This window comes from Notothenia rossii (assembly GCF_949606895.1).
Source record: "Notothenia rossii genome assembly, contig: scaffold_151, whole genome shotgun sequence".
NCBI lineage: Eukaryota > Metazoa > Chordata > Actinopteri > Perciformes > Nototheniidae > Notothenia > Notothenia rossii.
In genome coordinates, this window is record NW_027639443.1 from 74409 (window position 1) to 93029 (window position 18621).

Below are 18621 nucleotides of genomic sequence, written 5' to 3' on the forward strand. Positions count from 1 at the left end.
ACACTAAAGAAACACAGTAAAGGACAGAAGAGTACACTAAAGAAACACAGTAAAGGACAGAGTACTCTAAAGAAACACAGTAAAGGACAGAAGAGTACACTAAAGAAACACAGTAAAGGACAGAGTACTCTAAAGAAACACAGTAAAGGACAGAGTACACTAAAGAAACACAGTAAAGGACAGAAGAGTACACTAAAGAAACACAGTAAAGGACAGAGTACTCTAAAGAAACGCAGTAAAGGACAGAGTACACTAAAGAAACACAGTAAAGGACAGAAGAGTACACTAAAGAAACACAGTAAAGGACAGAGTACTCTAAAGAAACACAGTAAAGGACAGAAGAGTACACTAAAGAAACACAGTAAAGGACAGAGTACTCTAAAGAAACGCAGTAAAGGACAGAGTACACTAAAGAAACACAGTAAAGGACAGAAGAGTACACTAAAGAAACACAGTAAAGGACAGAGTACTCTAAAGAAACACAGTAAAGGACAGAAGAGTACACTAAAGAAACACAGTAAAGGACAGAGTACTCTAAAGAAACACAGTAAAGGACAGAGTACTCTGAAGAAACACAGTAAAGGACAGAGTACTCTAAAGAAACGCAGTAAAGGACAGAGTACACTAAAGAAACGCAGTAAAGGACAGAAGAGTACACTAAAGAAACACAGTAAAGGACAGAAGAGTACACTAAAGAAACACAGTAAAGGACAGAGTACACTAAAGAAACACAGTAAAGGACAGGGTACACTAAAGAAACACAATAAAGGACAGAGTACACTAAAGAAACACAGTAAAGGACAGAGTACTCTAAAGAAACACAGTAAAGGACAGAGTACTCTAAAGAAACACAGTAAAGGACAGAAGAGTACACTAAAGAAACACAGTAAAGGACAGAGTACACTAAAGAAACACAGTAAAGGACAGAGTACTCTAAAGAAACACAGTAAAGGACAGAGTACACTAAAGAAACACAGTAAAGGACAGAGTACTCTATAGAAACACAGTAAAGGACACAAGAGTACACTAAAGAAACACAGTAAAGGACAGAGTACTCTAAAGAAACACAGTAAAGGACAGAAGAGTACACTAAAGAAACACAGTAAAGGACAGAGTACTCTAAAGAAACACAGTAAAGGACAGAGTACACTAAAGAAACGCAGTAAAGGACAGAAGAGTACACTAAAGAAACACAGTAAAGGACAGAAGAGTACACTAAAGAAACGCAGTAAAGGACAGAGTACTCTAAAGAAACACAGTAAAGGACAGAGTACACTAAAGAAACGCAGTAAAGGACAGAAGAGTACACTAAAGAAACACAGTAAAGGACAGAAGAGTACTCTAAAGAAACACAGTAAAGGACAGAAGAGTACACTAAAGAAACACAGAAAAGGACAGAGTACTCTAAAGAAACACAGTAAAGGACAGAGTACTCTAAAGAAACACAGTAAAGGACAGAGTACTCTAAAGAAACGCAGTAAAGGACAGAGTACACTAAAGAAACGCAGTAAAGGACAGAAGAGTACACTAAAGAAACACAGTAAAGGACAGAAGAGTACACTAAAGAAACACAGTAAAGGACAGAGTACTCTAAAGAAACACAGTAAAGGACAGAGTACACTAAAGAAACACAGTAAAGGACAGAATACTCTAAAGAAACACAGTAAAGGACAGAGTACACTAAAGAAACACAGTAAAGGACAGAGTACACTAAAGAAACACAGTAAAGGACAGAAGAGTACTCTAAAGAAACACAGTAAAGGACAGAAGAGTACTCTAAAGAAACACAGTAAAGGACAGAAGAGTACTCTAAAGAAACACAGTAAAGGACACAAGAGTACACTAAAGAAACACAGTAAAGGACAGATTACTCTAAAGAAACACAGTAAGGACTGAAGAGTACACTAAAGAAACACAGTAAAGGACAGAAGAGTACTCTAAAGAAACACAGTAAAGGACAGAGTACTCTAAAGAAACAGAGTAAAGGACAGAAGAGTACACTAAAGAAACGCAGTAAAGGACAGAAGAGTACTCTAAAGAAACACAGTAAAGGACAGAGTACTCTAAAGAAACACAGTAAAGGACAGAAGAGTACACTAAAGAAACACAGTAAAGGACAGAAGAGTACACTAAAGAAACACAGTAAAGGACAGAGTACTCTAAAGAAACACAGTAAAGGACAGAGTACTCTAAAGAAACACAGTAAAGGACAGAAGAGTACACTAAAGAAACACAGTAAAGGACAGAAGAGTACACTAAAGAAACACAGTAAAGGAAAGAGTACTCTAAAGAAACACAGTAAAGGAAAGAGTACTCTAAAGAAACACAGTAAAGGACAGAGTACTCTAAAGAAACACAGTAAAGGACAGAGTACTCTAAAGAAACACAGTAAAGGACAGAAGAGTACTCTAAAGAAACACAGTAAAGGACAGAGTACTCTAAAGAAACACAGTAAAGGACAGAAGAGTACTCTAAAGAAACACAGTAAAGGACAGAAGAGTACACTAAAGAAACACAGTAAAGGAAAGAGTACTCTAAAGAAACACAGTAAAGGACAGAAGAGTACTCTCAAGAAACACAGTAAAGGACAGAAGAGTACACTAAAGAAACACAGTAAAGGACAGAGTACACTAAAGAAACACAGTAAAGGACAGAAGAGTACACTAAAGAAACACAGTAAAGGAAAGAGTACTCTAAAGAAACACAGTAAAGGACAGAGTACTCTAAAGAAACACAGTAAAGGACAGAAGAGTACACTAAAGAAACACAGTAAAGGACACAAGAGTACACTAAAGAAACACAGTAAAGGACAGAGTACTCTAAATAAACACAGTAAAGGACAGAGTACTCTAAAGAAACACAGTAAAGGACAGAGTACTCTAAAGAAACACAGTAAGGACTGAAGAGTACACTGTTCCAGGGAACTCACCAAGTGTCAGAAAATACAAACCTCTCTCTTTTCTTCCGTACCCAAATCTTTTAAAAACGGGGCAACAACGAGCGGATACAGATTCCATCCGACCCGACGTCAGCCCGGAATAGTTTCCGTTCACACGAGACGTATCCGTTCAGACGAGACCGCTCGAAAGCGTTGGAGAGATTGTAGTACATATGCCAGGCCTGTAAGTGGCGCTGTAGTCTGCCACAAAAGCAGCGAAGAAGACGAAGTGCATGGTTGCCATGGTTGCCCTTCTGTTTATTCTCCTCTGTGGCTCTTTTTCTCCCTCCCCGAGGCAAGTGTTTGCTCCTGCTGCTGTAATTCTCTCCGGTAGTCCATCAGCAGATAACACACACCCACCTCTCCGCCTCTTCCAAGGGACGAGGGGACCGTGTGGCAGAGTTTCAGTTAGATTTTTTATCGCCGGTCAACATGTCCGTTAAAGTTTAAATCTTCCGGACAAAATTAGAAAAGTGCCGGTCAAAGGTCTTCTTTGTTATTTATTGAGCTTTAAAACAAATGAATAATGACTCTATGTAATAATATAAGAATAAAACACGGAGGACAGAGATCTCTTTTTCTCCCCCTCTTCTGAGAGCCCAGCAGCTGATCTCAGAGCACGCTCCCCTCTCCTGCAGGAGGGCGTGGTCAGCTGCAGCTCATTTGCTTTAAAGCTAAGTCACAGAATCGGCCCTTGCAAAAAAAGGGCTGGAAAAGAGCAAATAGAGCGAAATGAGGCATGGCTAAAATGCATGATCTGTTTGGTATTTTGAAAAAAAAACTTCATAGACATTTTTCATATAGGGATGGCCCGACAATATATATTTAAAATATAGCATGATAGGTCCACTTTAAGTTAAGTGAATAAAACACAAACATGTAAAACTATTGATCCTCACAAATGAATTGTAAAGACTGAAACCTACAAGCATGACTCAAAAACAGAAAGTTCAGAGCAAGTCCAAAAATCTTTAATCAGGTTCAGCAGCTCTTTTCAAAATCCAATGATGTGTGTAAAACATTTTCTGTTTCTGCAGACAGAGAGCAGAGTCTCCAGTCCCCAGCTGCCTGTCTCTGAAGAGTGACTGGTCTAAAGACAGACCTCTGGACTTCAGGGATCAACCTGGACCTTCAGAAACAAAGTAAGAGTGTGTTTCTCCTGTGAACTGACCTGTAGAGGATTCAGTGTTTATGTTATCTGATCATCTAAACTAGAGTAAGAACTTGGTGGGCAGGATGTTGTTAATGGTGTCCAATACGTTTGAGACCCACTGAGACTGATGTTAACTATCTAAACACTCAGAGAGAAGAGTACAGTAAAGAAACACAGTAAAGGACAGAAGGGTACACTAAAGAAACACAGTAAAGGACAGGGTACACTAAAGAAACACAGTAAAGGACAGAAGAGTACACTAAAGAAACACAGTAAAGGACAGAAGAGTACACTAAAGAAACGCAGTAAAGGACAGAGTACTCTAAAGAAACACAGTAAAGGACAGAGTACTCTAAAGAAACACAGTAAAGGACAGAAGCGTACACTAAAGAAACACAGTAAAGGACAGAGTACTCTAAAGAAACACAGTAAAGGACAGAAGAGTACTCTAAAGAAACACAGTAAAGGACATAAGAGTACACTAAAGAAACACAGTAAAGGACAGAAGAGTACTCTAAAGAAACACAGTAAAGGACAGAAGAGTACACTAAAGAAACACAGTAAAGGACAGAAGAGTACACTAAAGAAACACAGTAAAGGACAGAAGAGTACTCTAAAGAAACACAGTAAAGGACAGAAGAGTACACTAAAGAAACACAGTAAAGGACAGAAGAGTACACTAAAGAAACACAGTAAAGGAAAGAGTACTCTAAAGAAACACAGTAAAGGACAGAAGAGTACTCTAAAGAAACACAGTAAAGGACAGAAGAGTACACTAAAGAAACACAGTAAAGGAAAGAGTACACTAAAGAAACACAGTAAAGGAAAGAGTACTCTAAAGAAACACAGTAAAGGACAGAAGAGTACTCTAAAGAAACACAGTAAAGGACAGAAGAGTACTCTAAAGAAACACAGTAAAGGAAAGAGTACTCTAAAGAAACACAGTAAAGGACAGAAGAGTACTCTAAAGAAACACAGTAAAGGAAAGAGTACACTAAAGAAACACAGTAAAGGAAAGAGTACTCTAAAGAAACACAGTAAAGGACAGAAGAGTACTCTAAAGAAACACAGTAAAGGAAAGAGTACACTAAAGAAACACAGTAAAGGACAGAGTACTCTAAAGAAACACAGTAAAGGACAGAAGAGTACTCTAAAGAAACACAGTAAAGGACAGAAGAGTACACTAAAGAAACACAGTAAAGGACAGAAGAGTACACTAAAGAAACACAGTAAAGGAAAGAGTACTCTAAAGAAACACAGTAAAGGACAGAAGAGTACTCTAAAGAAACACAGTAAAGGACAGAAGAGTACACTAAAGAAACACAGTAAAGGAAAGAGTACACTAAAGAAACACAGTAAAGGAAAGAGTACTCTAAAGAAACACAGTAAAGGACAGAAGAGTACTCTAAAGAAACACAGTAAAGGACAGAAGAGTACTCTAAAGAAACACAGTAAAGGAAAGAGTACTCTAAAGAAACACAGTAAAGGACAGAAGAGTACTCTAAAGAAACACAGTAAAGGACAGAAGAGTACACTAAAGAAACACAGTAAAGGAAAGAGTACTCTAAAGAAACACAGTAAAGGACAGAAGAGTACACTAAAGAAACACAGTAAAGGAAAGAGTACTCTAAAGAAACACAGTAAAGGACAGAGTACACTAAAGAAACACAGTAAAGGACAGAAGAGTACTCTAAAGAAACACAGTAAAGGACAGAGTACTCTAAAGAAACACAGTAAAGGACAGAGTACACTAAAGAAACACAGTAAAGGAAAGAGTACTCTAAAGAAACACAGTAAAGGACAGAGTACTCTAAAGAAACAAAGTAAGGACTGAAGAGTACTCTAAAGAAACACAGTAAAGGACAGAGTACACTAAAGAAACACAGTAAAGGACAGAGTACTCTAAAGAAACACAGTAAAGGACAGAGTACTCTAAAGAAACACAGTAAAGGACAGAAGAGTACACTAAAGAAACACAGTAAAGGAAAGAGTACTCTAAAGAAACACAGTAAAGGACAGAAGGGTACACTAAAGAAACACAGTAAAGGACAGAAGAGTACACTAAAGAAACACAGTAAAGGAAAGAGTACTCTAAAGAAACACAGTAAAGGACAGAGTACACTAAAGAAACACAGTAAAGGACAGAAGAGTACTCTAAAGAAACACAGTAAAGGACAGAGTACTCTAAAGAAACACAGTAAAGGACAGAGTACACTAAAGAAACACAGTAAAGGACAGAGTACTCTAAAGAAACACAGTAAAGGACAGAGTACTCTAAAGAAACACAGTAAAGGAAAGAGTACTCTAAAGAAACACAGTAAAGGACAGAGTACTCTAAAGAAACAAAGTAAGGACTGAAGAGTACTCTAAAGAAACACAGTAAAGGACAGAGTACACTAAAGAAACACAGTAAAGGACAGAGTACTCTAAAGAAACACAGTAAGGACTGAAGAGTACTCTAAAGAAACACAGTAAAGGACAGAGTACTCTAAAGAAACACAGTAAAGGACAGAAGAGTACTCTAAAGAAACAGAGTAAAGGACAGAAGAGTACACTAAAGAAACACAGTAAAGGACAGAAGAGTACACTAAAGAAACACAGTAAAGGACAGAGTACTCTAAAGAAACACAGTAAAGGACAGAAGAGTACACTAAAGAAACACAGTAAAGGACAGAGTACTCTAAAGAAACACAGTAAAGGACAGAGTACTCTAAAGAAACGCAGTAAAGGACAGAGTACACTAAAGAAACACAGTAAAGGACAGAAGAGTACACTAAAGAAACACAGTAAAGGACAGAGTACTCTAAAGAAACACAGTAAAGGACAGAAGAGTACTCTAAAGAAACAAAGTAAAGGAAAGAGTACTCTAAAGAAACACAGTAAAGGACAGAGTACTCTAAAGAAACAAAGTAAGGACTGAAGAGTACTCTAAAGAAACACAGTAAAGGACAGAGTACTCTAAAGAAACACAGTAAAGGACAGAGTACTCTAAAGAAACAAAGTAAGGACTGAAGAGTACACTAAAGAAACACAGTAAAGGACAGAAGAGTACACTAAAGAAACACAGTAAAGGACAGAGTACTCTAAAGAAACACAGTAAAGGACAGAGTACTCTAAAGAAACGCAGTAAAGGACAGAAGAGTACACTAAAGAAACACAGTAAAGGACAGAAGAGTACACTAAAGAAACACAGTAAAGGACAGAGTACTCTAAAGAAACACAGTAAAGGACAGAAGAGTACACTAAAGAAACACAGTAAAGGAAAGAGTACTCTAAAGAAACACAGTAAAGGACAGAGTACTCTAAAGAAACAAAGTAAGGACTGAAGAGTACTCTAAAGAAACACAGTAAAGGACAGAGTACTCTAAAGAAACACAGTAAAGGACAGAGTACTCTAAAGAAACAAAGTAAGGACTGAAGAGTACACTAAAGAAACACAGTAAAGGACAGAGTACTCTAAAGAAACACAGTAAGGACTGAAGAGTACTCTAAAGAAACACAGTAAAGGACAGAGTACTCTAAAGAAACACAGTAAAGGACAGAAGAGTACTCTAAAGAAACAGAGTAAAGGACAGAAGAGTACACTAAAGAAACACAGTAAAGGACAGAAGAGTACACTAAAGAAACACAGTAAAGGACAGAGTACTCTAAAGAAACACAGTAAAGGACAGAAGAGTACACTAAAGAAACACAGTAAAGGACAGAGTACTCTAAAGAAACACAGTAAAGGACAGAGTACTCTAAAGAAACGCAGTAAAGGACAGAGTACACTAAAGAAACACAGTAAAGGACAGAAGAGTACACTAAAGAAACACAGTAAAGGACAGAGTACTCTAAAGAAACACAGTAAAGGACAGAAGAGTACACTAAAGAAACACAGTAAAGGACAGAGTACTCTAAAGAAACACAGTAAAGGACAGAGTACTCTGAAGAAACACAGTAAAGGACAGAGTACTCTAAAGAAACGCAGTAAAGGACAGAGTACACTAAAGAAACGCAGTAAAGGACAGAAGAGTACACTAAAGAAACACAGTAAAGGACAGAAGAGTACACTAAAGAAACACAGTAAAGGACAGAGTACACTAAAGAAACACAGTAAAGGACAGGGTACACTAAAGAAACACAATAAAGGACACAAGAGTACACTAAAGAAACACAGTAAAGGACAGAGTACTCTAAAGAAACACAGTAAAGGACAGAGTACTCTAAAGAAACACAGTAAAGGACAGAAGAGTACACTAAAGAAACACAGTAAAGGACAGAGTACACTAAAGAAACACAGTAAAGGACAGAGTACTCTAAAGAAACACAGTAAAGGACAGAGTACACTAAAGAAACACAGTAAAGGACAGAGTACTCTATAGAAACACAGTAAAGGACACAAGAGTACACTAAAGAAACACAGTAAAGGACAGAGTACTCTAAAGAAACACAGTAAAGGACAGAAGAGTACACTAAAGAAACACAGTAAAGGACAGAGTACTCTAAAGAAACACAGTAAAGGACAGAGTACTCTAAAGAAACACAGTAAAGGACAGAGTACTCTAAAGAAACGCAGTAAAGGACAGAGTACACTAAAGAAACGCAGTAAAGGACAGAAGAGTACACTAAAGAAACACAGTAAAGGACAGAAGAGTACACTAAAGAAACACAGTAAAGGACAGAGTACACTAAAGAAACACAGTAAAGGACAGAGTACTCTAAAGAAACACAGTAAAGGACAGAGTACACTAAAGAAACACAGTAAAGGACAGAATACTCTAAAGAAACACAGTAAAGGACAGAGTACACTAAAGAAACACAGTAAAGGACAGAAGAGTACTCTAAAGAAACACAGTAAAGGACAGAAGAGTACTCTAAAGAAACACAGTAAAGGACAGAAGAGTACTCTAAAGAAACACAGTAAAGGACAGAAGAGTACTCTAAAGAAACACAGTAAAGGACACAAGAGTACACTAAAGAAACACAGTAAAGGACAGATTACTCTAAAGAAACACAGTAAGGACAGAAGAGTACTCTAAAGAAACACAGTAAAGGACAGAAGAGTACACTAAAGAAACACAGTAAAGGACAGAAGAGTACACTAAAGAAACACAGTAAAGGACACAGTACTCTAAAGAAACACAGTAAAGGACAGAAGAGTACACTAAAGAAACACAGTAAAGGACACAAGAGTACACTAAAGAAACACAGTAAAGGACAGAGTACTCTAAAGAAACACAGTAAAGGACAGAAGAGTACACTAAAGAAACACAGTAAAGGACACAAGAGTACACTAAAGAAACACAGTAAAGGACACAGTACTCTAAAGAAACACAGTAAAGGACAGAAGAGTACACTAAAGAAACACAGTAAAGGACACAAGAGTACACTAAAGAAACACAGTAAAGGACAGAAGAGTACACTAAAGAAACACAGTAAAGGACACAAGAGTACACTAAAGAAACACAGTAAAGGACAGAGTACTCTAAAGAAACACAGTAAAGGACAGAAGAGTACACTAAAGAAACACAGTAAAGGACAGAAGAGTACACTAAAGAAACACAGTAAAGGACACAAGAGTACACTAAAGAAACACAGTAAAGGACAGAAGAGTACTCTAAAGAAACACAGTAAAGGACAGAAGAGTACACTAAAGAAACACAGTAAAGGACACAAGGGTACACTAAAGAAACACAGTAAAGGACACAAGAGTACACTAAAGAAACACAGTAAAGGACAGAGTACTCTAAAGAAACACAGTAAAGGACAGAGTACTCTAAAGAAACACAGTAAAGGACAGAAGAGTACACTAAAGAAACACAGTAAAGGACACAAGAGTACACTAAAGAAACACAGTAAAGGACACAGTACTCTAAAGAAACACAGTAAAGGACATTAAAGGACACAAGAGTACACTAAAGAAACACAGTAAAGGACAGAGTACTCTAAAGAAACACAGTAAAGGACAGAATAGTACACTAAAGAAACACAGTAAAGGACACAAGAGTACACTAAAGAAACACAGTAAAGGACACAAGAGTACACTAAAGAAACACAGTAAAGGACAGAGTACTCTAAAGAAACACAGTAAAGGACAGAGTACACTAAAGAAACACAGTAAAGGACAGAGTACTCTAAAGAAACACAGTAAAGGACAGAGTACTCTAAAGAAACACAGTAAAGGACAGAATAGTACACTAAAGAAACACAGTAAAGGACAGAGTACACTAAAGAAACACAGTAAAGGACAGAGTACTCTATAGAAACACAGTTTAGGACACAAGAGTACACTAAAGAAACACAGTAAAGGACAGAAGAGTACACTAAAGAAACACAGTAAAGGACAGAAGAGTACTCTAAAGAAACACAGTAAAGGACAGAAGAGTACTCTGAAGAAACACAGTAAAGGACAGAAGAGTACACTAAAGAAACACAGTAAAGGACAGAAGAGTACACTAAAGAAACACAGTAAGGACTGAAGAGTACTCTAAAGAAACACAGTAAAGGACAGAAGAGTACACTAAAGAAACACAGTAAAGGACAGAAGAGTACACTAAAGAAACACAGTAAGGACTGAAGAGTACTCTAAAGAAACACAGTCAAGGACAGAAGAGTACACTAAAGAAACACAGTAAAGGAAAGAGTACTCTAAAGAAACACAGTAAAGGAAAGAGTACTCTAAAGAAACACAGTAAAGGACAGAGTACTCTAAAGAAACACAGTAAAGGACAGAAGAGTACTCTAAAGAAACACAGTAAAGGACAGAGTACTCTAAAGAAACACAGTAAAGGAAAGAGTACTCTAAAGAAACACAGTAAAGGACAGAGTACTCTAAAGAAACACAGTAAAGGACAGAAGAGTACTCTAAAGAAACACAGTAAAGGACAGAAGAGTACACTAAAGAAACACAGTAAAGGAAAGAGTACTCTAAAGAAACACAGTAAAGGACAGAAGAGTACTCTAAAGAAACACAGTAAAGGACAGAAGAGTACACTAAAGAAACACAGTAAAGGACAGAGTACACTAAAGAAACACAGTAAAGGACAGAAGAGTACACTAAAGAAACACAGTAAAGGAAAGAGTACTCTAAAGAAACACAGTAAAGGACAGAGTACACTAAAGAAACACAGTAAAGGACAGAGTACACTAAAGAAACACAGTAAAGGACAGAGTACTCTAAAGAAACACAGTAAAGGACAGAGTACTCTAAAGAAACACAGTAAAGGACAGAAGAGTACACTGTTCCAGGGAACTCACCAAGTGTCAGAAAATACAACCCTCTCTCTTTTCTTCCGTACCCAAATCTTTTAAAAACGGGGCAACAACGAGCGGATACAGATTCCATCCGACCCGACGTCAGCCCGGAATAGTTTCCGTTCACACGAGACGTATCCGTTCAGACGAGACCGCTCGAAAGCGTTGGAGAGATTGTAGTACATATGCCAGGCCTGTAAGTGGCGCTGTAGTCTGCCACAAAAGCAGCAAAGAAGACAAAGTGCATGGTTGCCATGGTTGCCCTTCTGTTTATTCTCCTCTGTGGCTCTTTTTCTCCCTCCCCGAGGCAAGTGTTTGCTCCTGCTGCTGTAATTCTCTCCGGTAGTCCATCAGCAGATGACACACACCCACCTCTCCGCCTCTTCCAAGGGACGAGGGGACCGTGTGGCAGAGTTTCAGTTAGATTTTTTATCGCCGGTCAACATGTCCGTTAAAGTTTAAATCTTCCGGACAAAATTAGAAAAGTGCCGGTCAAAGGTCTTCTTTGTTATTTATTGAGCTTTAAAACAAATGAATAATGACTCTATGTAATAATATAAGAATAAAACACGGAGGACAGAGATCTCTTTTTCTCCCCCTCTTCTGAGAGCCCAGCAGCTGATCTCAGAGCACGCTACCCTCTCCTGCAGGAGGGCGTGGTCAGCTGCAGCTCATTTGCTTTAAAGCTAAGTCACAGAATCGGCCCTTGCACAAAAAGGGCTGGAAAAGAGCAAATAGAGCGAAATGAGGCATGGCTAAAATGCATGATCTGTTTGGTATTTTGAAAAAAAAACTTCATAGACATTTTTCATATAGGTATGGCCCGACAATATATATTTCAAATATAGCATGATAGGTCCACTTTAAGTTAAGTGAATAAAACACAAACATGTAAAACTATTGATCCTCACAAATGAATTGTAAAGACTGAAACCTACAAGCATGACTCAAAAACTGAAAGTTCAGAGCAAGTCCAAAAATCTTAAATCAGGTTCAGCTGCTCTTTTCAAAATCCAATGATGTGTGTAAAACATTTTCTGTTTCTGCAGACAGAGAGCAGAGTCTCCAGTCCCCAGCTGCCTGTCTCTGAAGAGTGACCAGTCTATAGACAGATTTATGGACTTCAGGGATCAACCTGGACCTTCAGAAACAAAGTAAGAGTGTGTTTCTCCTGTGAACTGACCTGTAGAGGATTCAGTGTTTATGTTATCTGATCATCTAAACTAGAGTAAGAACTTGGTGGGCAGGATGTTGTTAATGGTGTCCAATACGTTTGAGAACCACTGAGACTGATGTTAACTATCTAAACACTCAGAGAGAAGAGTACAGTAAAGAAACACAGTAAAGGACAGAAGGGTACACTAAAGAAACACAGTAAAGGACAGAAGAGTACACTAAAGAAACACAGTAAAGGACAGAGTACTCTAAAGAAACACAGTAAAGGACAGAAGGGTACACTAAAGAAACACAGTAAAGGACAGAGTACTCTAAAGAAACACAGTAAAGGACAGAGTACACTAAAGAAACACAGTAAAGGACAGAAGAGTACACTAAAGAAACACAGTAAAGGACAGAGTACACTAAAGAAACACAGTAAAGGACAGAGTACTCTATAGAAACACAGTAAAGGACAGAATACTCTATAGAAACACAGTAAAGGACAGAGTACTCTAAAGAAACACAGTAAAGGACAGAAGAGTACACTAAAGAAACACAGTAAAGGACAGAGTACTCTAAAGAAACACAGTAAAGGACAGAGTACTCTAAAGAAACACAGTAAAGGACAGAAGAGTACACTAAAGAAACACAGTAAAGGACACAAGAGTACACTAAAGAAACACAGTAAAGGACAGAGTACTCTAAATAAACACAGTAAAGGACAGAGTACTCTAAAGAAACACAGTAAAGGACAGAAGAGTACACTAAAGAAACACAGTAAAGGACAGAGTACACTAAAGAAACACAGTAAAGGACAGAGTACTCTAAAGAAACACAGTAAAGGACAGAGTACTCTAAAGAAACACAGTAAAGGACAGAGTACACTAAAGAAACACAGTAAAGGACAGAGTACTCTAAAGAAACACATTAAAGGACAGGGTACACTAAAGAAACACAGTAAAGGACAGAGTACTCTAAAGAAACACAGTAAAGGACAGAAGAGTACTCTAAAGAAACACAGTAAAGGACAGAGTACTCTAAAGAAACACAGTAAAGGACAGGAGAGTACACTAAAGAAACACAGTAAAGGACAGAAGAGTACACTAAAGAAACACAGTAAAGGACAGAGTACACTAAAGAAACACAGTAAAGGACAGAGTACTCTATAGAAACACAGTAAAGGACAGAATACTCTATAGAAACACAGTAAAGGACAGAGTACTCTAAAGAAACACAGTAAAGGACAGAAGAGTACACTAAAGAAACACAGTAAAGGACAGAGTACTCTAAAGAAACACAGTAAAGGACAGAGTACTCTAAAGAAACACAGTAAAGGACAGAAGAGTACACTAAAGAAACACAGTAAAGGACACAAGAGTACACTAAAGAAACACAGTAAAGGACAGAGTACTCTAAATAAACACAGTAAAGGACAGAGTACTCTAAAGAAACACAGTAAAGGACAGAAGAGTACACTAAAGAAACACAGTAAAGGACAGAGTACACTAAAGAAACACAGTAAAGGACAGAGTACTCTATAGAAACACAGTAAAGGACACAAGAGTACACTAAAGAAACACAGTAAAGGACAGAAGAGTACTCTAAAGAAACACAGTAAAGGACAGAAGAGTACTCTAAAGAAACACAGTAAAGGACAGAAGAGTACACTAAAGAAACGCAGTAAAGGACAGAAGAGTACACTAAAGAAACACAGTAAAGGACAGAAGAGTACACTAAAGAAACACAGTAAAGGACAGAAGAGTACTCTAAAGAAACACAGTAAAGGACAGAAGAGTACACTAAAGAAACACAGTAAAGGAAAGAGTACTCTAAAGAAACACAGTAAAGGACAGAAGAGTACACTAAAGAAACACAGTAAAGGAAAGAGTACTCTAAAGAAACACAGTAAAGGACAGAAGAGTACTCTAAAGAAACACAGTAAAGGACAGAAGAGTACACTAAAGAAACACAGTAAAGGAAAGAGTACTCTAAAGAAACACAGTAAAGGACAGAGTACTCTAAAGAAACACAGTAAAGGACAGAAGAGTACTCTAAAGAAACACAGTAAAGGACAGAAGAGTACACTAAAGAAACACAGTAAAGGAAAGAGTACTCTAAAGAAACACAGTAAAGGACAGAAGAGTACACTAAAGAAACACAGTAAAGGAAAGAGTACTCTAAAGAAACACAGTAAAGGACAGAGTACTCTAAAGAAACACAGTAAAGGACAGAGTACACTAAAGAAACACAGTAAAGGACAGAAGAGTACACTAAAGAAACACAGTAAAGGAAAGAGTACTCTAAAGAAACACAGTAAAGGACAGAGTACTCTAAAGAAACACAGTAAAGGACAGAAGAGTACACTAAAGAAACACAGTAAAGGACAGAAGAGTACACTAAAGAAACACAGTAAAGGACAGAAGGGTACACTAAATAAACACAGTAAAGGACAGAAGGGTACACTAAAGAAACACAGTAAAGGAAAGAGTACTCTAAAGAAACACAGTAAAGGACAGAGTACTCTAAAGAAACACAGTAAAGGACAGAAGAGTACACTAAAGAAACACAGTAAAGGACAGAAGAGTACACTAAAGAAACACAGTAAAGGACTGAAGAGTACACTAAAGAAACACAGTAAAGGACAGAAGGGTACACTAAAGAAACACAGTAAAGGACAGAAGAGTACACTAAAGAAACACAGTAAAGGACAGAAGAGTACTCTAAAGAAACACAGTAAAGGACAGAAGAGTACACTAAAGAAACACAGTAAAGGAAAGAGTACTCTAAAGAAACACAGTAAAGGACAGAGTACTCTAAAGAAACACAGTAAAGGACAGAGTACACTAAAGAAACACAGTAAAGGACAGAAGAGTACACTAAAGAAACACAGTAAAGGACAGAAGAGTACACTAAAGAAACACAGTAAAGGACAGAGTACACTAAAGAAACACAGTAAAGGACAGAGTACTCTAAAGAAACACAGTAAAGGACAGAGTACTCTAAAGAAACACAGTAAAGGACAGAAGAGTACACTAAAGAAACACAGTAAAGGACAGGGTACACTAAAGAAACACAGTAAAGGACAGAAGAGTACACTAAAGAAACGCAGTAAAGGACAGAGTACTCTAAAGAAACACAGTAAAGGACAGAGTACTCTAAAGAAACACAGTAAAGGACAGAAGAGTACACTAAAGAAACACAGTAAAGGACAGAGTACTCTAAAGAAACACAGTAAAGGACAGAGTACTCTAAAGAAACACAGTAAAGGACAGGAGAGTACACTAAAGAAACACAGTAAAGGACAGAAGAGTACACTAAAGAAACACAGTAAAGGACAGAGTACTCTAAAGAAACACAGTAAAGGACAGAAGAGTACACTAAAGAAACACAGTAAAGGACAGAGTACTCTAAAGAAACACAGTAAAGGACAGAAGAGTACACTAAAGAAACACAGTAAAGGACAGAGTACACTAAAGAAACACAGTAAAGGACAGGGTACACTAAAGAAACACAGTAAAGGACAGAGTACTCTAAAGAAACACAGTAAAGGACAGAGTACACTAAAGAAACACAGTAAAGGACAGAGTACACTAAAGAAACACAGTAAAGGACAGAGTACTCTAAAGAAACACAGTAAAGGACAGGGTACACTAAAGAAACACAGTAAAGGACAGAGTACACTAAAGAAACACAGTAAAGGACAGAGTACACTAAAGAAACACAGTAAAGGACAGAAGAGTACACTAAAGAAACACAGTAAAGGACCGAGTACTCTAAAGAAACACAGTAAAGGACCGAGTACTCTAAAGAAACACAGTGAGGACTGAAGAGTACACTAAAGAAACACAGTAAAGGACAGAAGAGTACACTAAAGAAACACAGTAAAGGACAGAGTACTCTAAAGAAACACAGTAAAGGACAGAGTACTCTAAAGAAACAAAGTAAGGACTGAAGAGTACACTGTTCCAGGGAACTCACCAAGTGTCAGAAAATACAAACCTCTCTCTTTTCTTCCGTACCCAAATCTTTTAAAAACGGGGCAACAACGAGCGGATACAGATTCCATCCGACCCGACGTCAGCCCGGAATAGTTTCCGTTCACACGAGACGTATCCGTTCAGACGAGACCGCTCGAAAGCGTTGGAGAGATTGTAGTACATATGCCAGGCCTGTAAGTGGCGCTGTAGTCTGCCACAAAAGCAGCGAAGAAGACGAAGTGCATGGTTGCCATGGTTGCCCTTCTGTTTATTCTCCACTGTGGCTCTTTTTCTCCCTCCCCGAGGCAAGTGTTTGCTCCTGCTGCTGTAATTCTCTCCGGTAGTCCATCAGCAGATGACACACACCCACCTCTCCCCCTCTTCCACGGGACGAGGGGACCGTGTGGCAGAGTTTCAGTTAGATTTTTTATCGCCGGTCAACATGTCCGTTAAAGTTGAAATCTTCCGGACAAAATTAGAAAAGTGCCGGTCAAAGGTCTTCTTTGTTATTTATTGAGCTTTAAAACAAATGAATAATGACTCTATGTAATAATATAAGAATAAAACACGGAGGACAGAGATCTCTTTTTCTCCCCCTCTTCTGAGAGCCCAGCAGCTGATCTCAGAGCACGCTCCCCTCTCCTGCAGGAGGGCGTGGTCAGCCGCAGCTCATTTGCTTTAAAGCTAAGTCACAGAATCGGCCCTTGCACAAAAAGGGCTGGAAAAGAGCAAATAGAGCGAAATGAGGCATGGCTAAAATGCATGATCTGTTTGGTATTTTGAAAAAAAAACTTCATAGACATTTTTCATATAGGGATGGCCCGACAATATATATTTCAAAAATAGCATGATAGGTCCACTTTAAGTTAAGTGAATAAAACACAAACATGTAAAACTATTGATCCTCACAAATGAATTGTAAAGACTGAAACCTACAAGCATGACTCAAAAACTGAAAGTTCAGAGCAAGTCCAAAAATCTTTAATCAGGTTCAGCTGCTCTTTTCAAAATCCAAAGATGTGTGTAAAACATTTTCTGTTTCTGCAGACGGAGAGCAGAGTCTCCAGTCCCCAGCTGTCTGTCTCTGAAGAGTGACCAGTCTATAGACAGATTTATGGACTTCAGGGATCAACCTGGACCTTCAGAAACAAAGTAAGAGTGTGTTTCTCCTGTGAACTGACCTGTAGAGGATTCAGTGTTTATGTTATCTGATCATCTAAACTAGAGTAAGAACTTGGTGGGCAGGATGTTGTTAATGGTGTCCAATACGTTTGAGAACCACTGAGACTGATGTTAACTATCTAAACACTCAGAGAGAAGAGTACAGTAAAGAAACACAGTAAAGGACAGAAGGGTACACTAAAGAAACACAGTAAAGGACAGAAGAGTACACTAAAGAAACACAGTAAAGGACAGAGTACTCTAAAGAAACACAGTAAAGGACAGAAGGGTACACTAAAGAAACACAGTAAAGGACAGAGTACTCTAAAGAAACACAGTAAAGGACAGAGTACACTAAAGAAACACAGTAAAGGACAGAAGAGTACACTAAAGAAACACAGTAAAGGACAGAGTACACTAAAGAAACACAGTAAAGGACAGAGTACTCTATAGAAACACAGTAAAGGACAGAATACTCTATAGAAACACAGTAAAGGACAGAGTACTCTAAAGAAACACAGTAAAGGACAGAAGAGTACACTAAAGAAACACAGTAAAGGACAGAGTACTCTAAAGAAACACAGTAAAGGACAGAGTACTCTAAAGAAACACAGTAAAGGACAGAAGAGTACACTAAAGAAACACAGTAAAGGACACAAGAGTACACTAAAGAAACACAGTAAAGGACAGAGTACTCTAAATAAACACAGTAAAGGACAGAGTACTCTAAAGAAACACAGTAAAGGACAGAAGAGTACACTAAAGAAACACAGTAAAGGACAGAGTACACTAAAGAAACACAGTAAAGGACAGAGTACTCTAAAGAAACACAGTAAAGGACAGAGTACTCTAAAGAAACACAGTAAAGGACAGAGTACACTAAAGAAACACAGTAAAGGACAGAGTACTCTAAAGAAACACATTAAAGGACAGGGTACACTAAAGAAACACAGTAAAGGACAGAGTACTCTAAAGAAACACAGTAAAGGACAGAAGAG

General features: G+C 38.0%; 1 protein-coding gene across 5 annotated transcripts in view; it reads left to right on the top strand.

Annotated features, from left to right (window-relative positions):
* The window catches only part of LOC307027862 (uncharacterized protein), a 115334-nt gene that overhangs the window by 67195 nt on the left and 29518 nt on the right, over positions 1–18621 (top strand). For all 5 annotated transcript variants that reach the window (XM_079696217.1, XM_079696216.1, XM_079696220.1 and 2 more), the window contains 3 exons: positions 3976–4080; positions 12377–12481; positions 17510–17614. In XM_079696217.1, coding sequence (XP_079552343.1) covers positions 3976–4080; positions 12377–12481; positions 17510–17614 — 315 coding nt within the window. The remainder of the gene's footprint in view (positions 1–3975; positions 4081–12376; positions 12482–17509; positions 17615–18621) is intronic.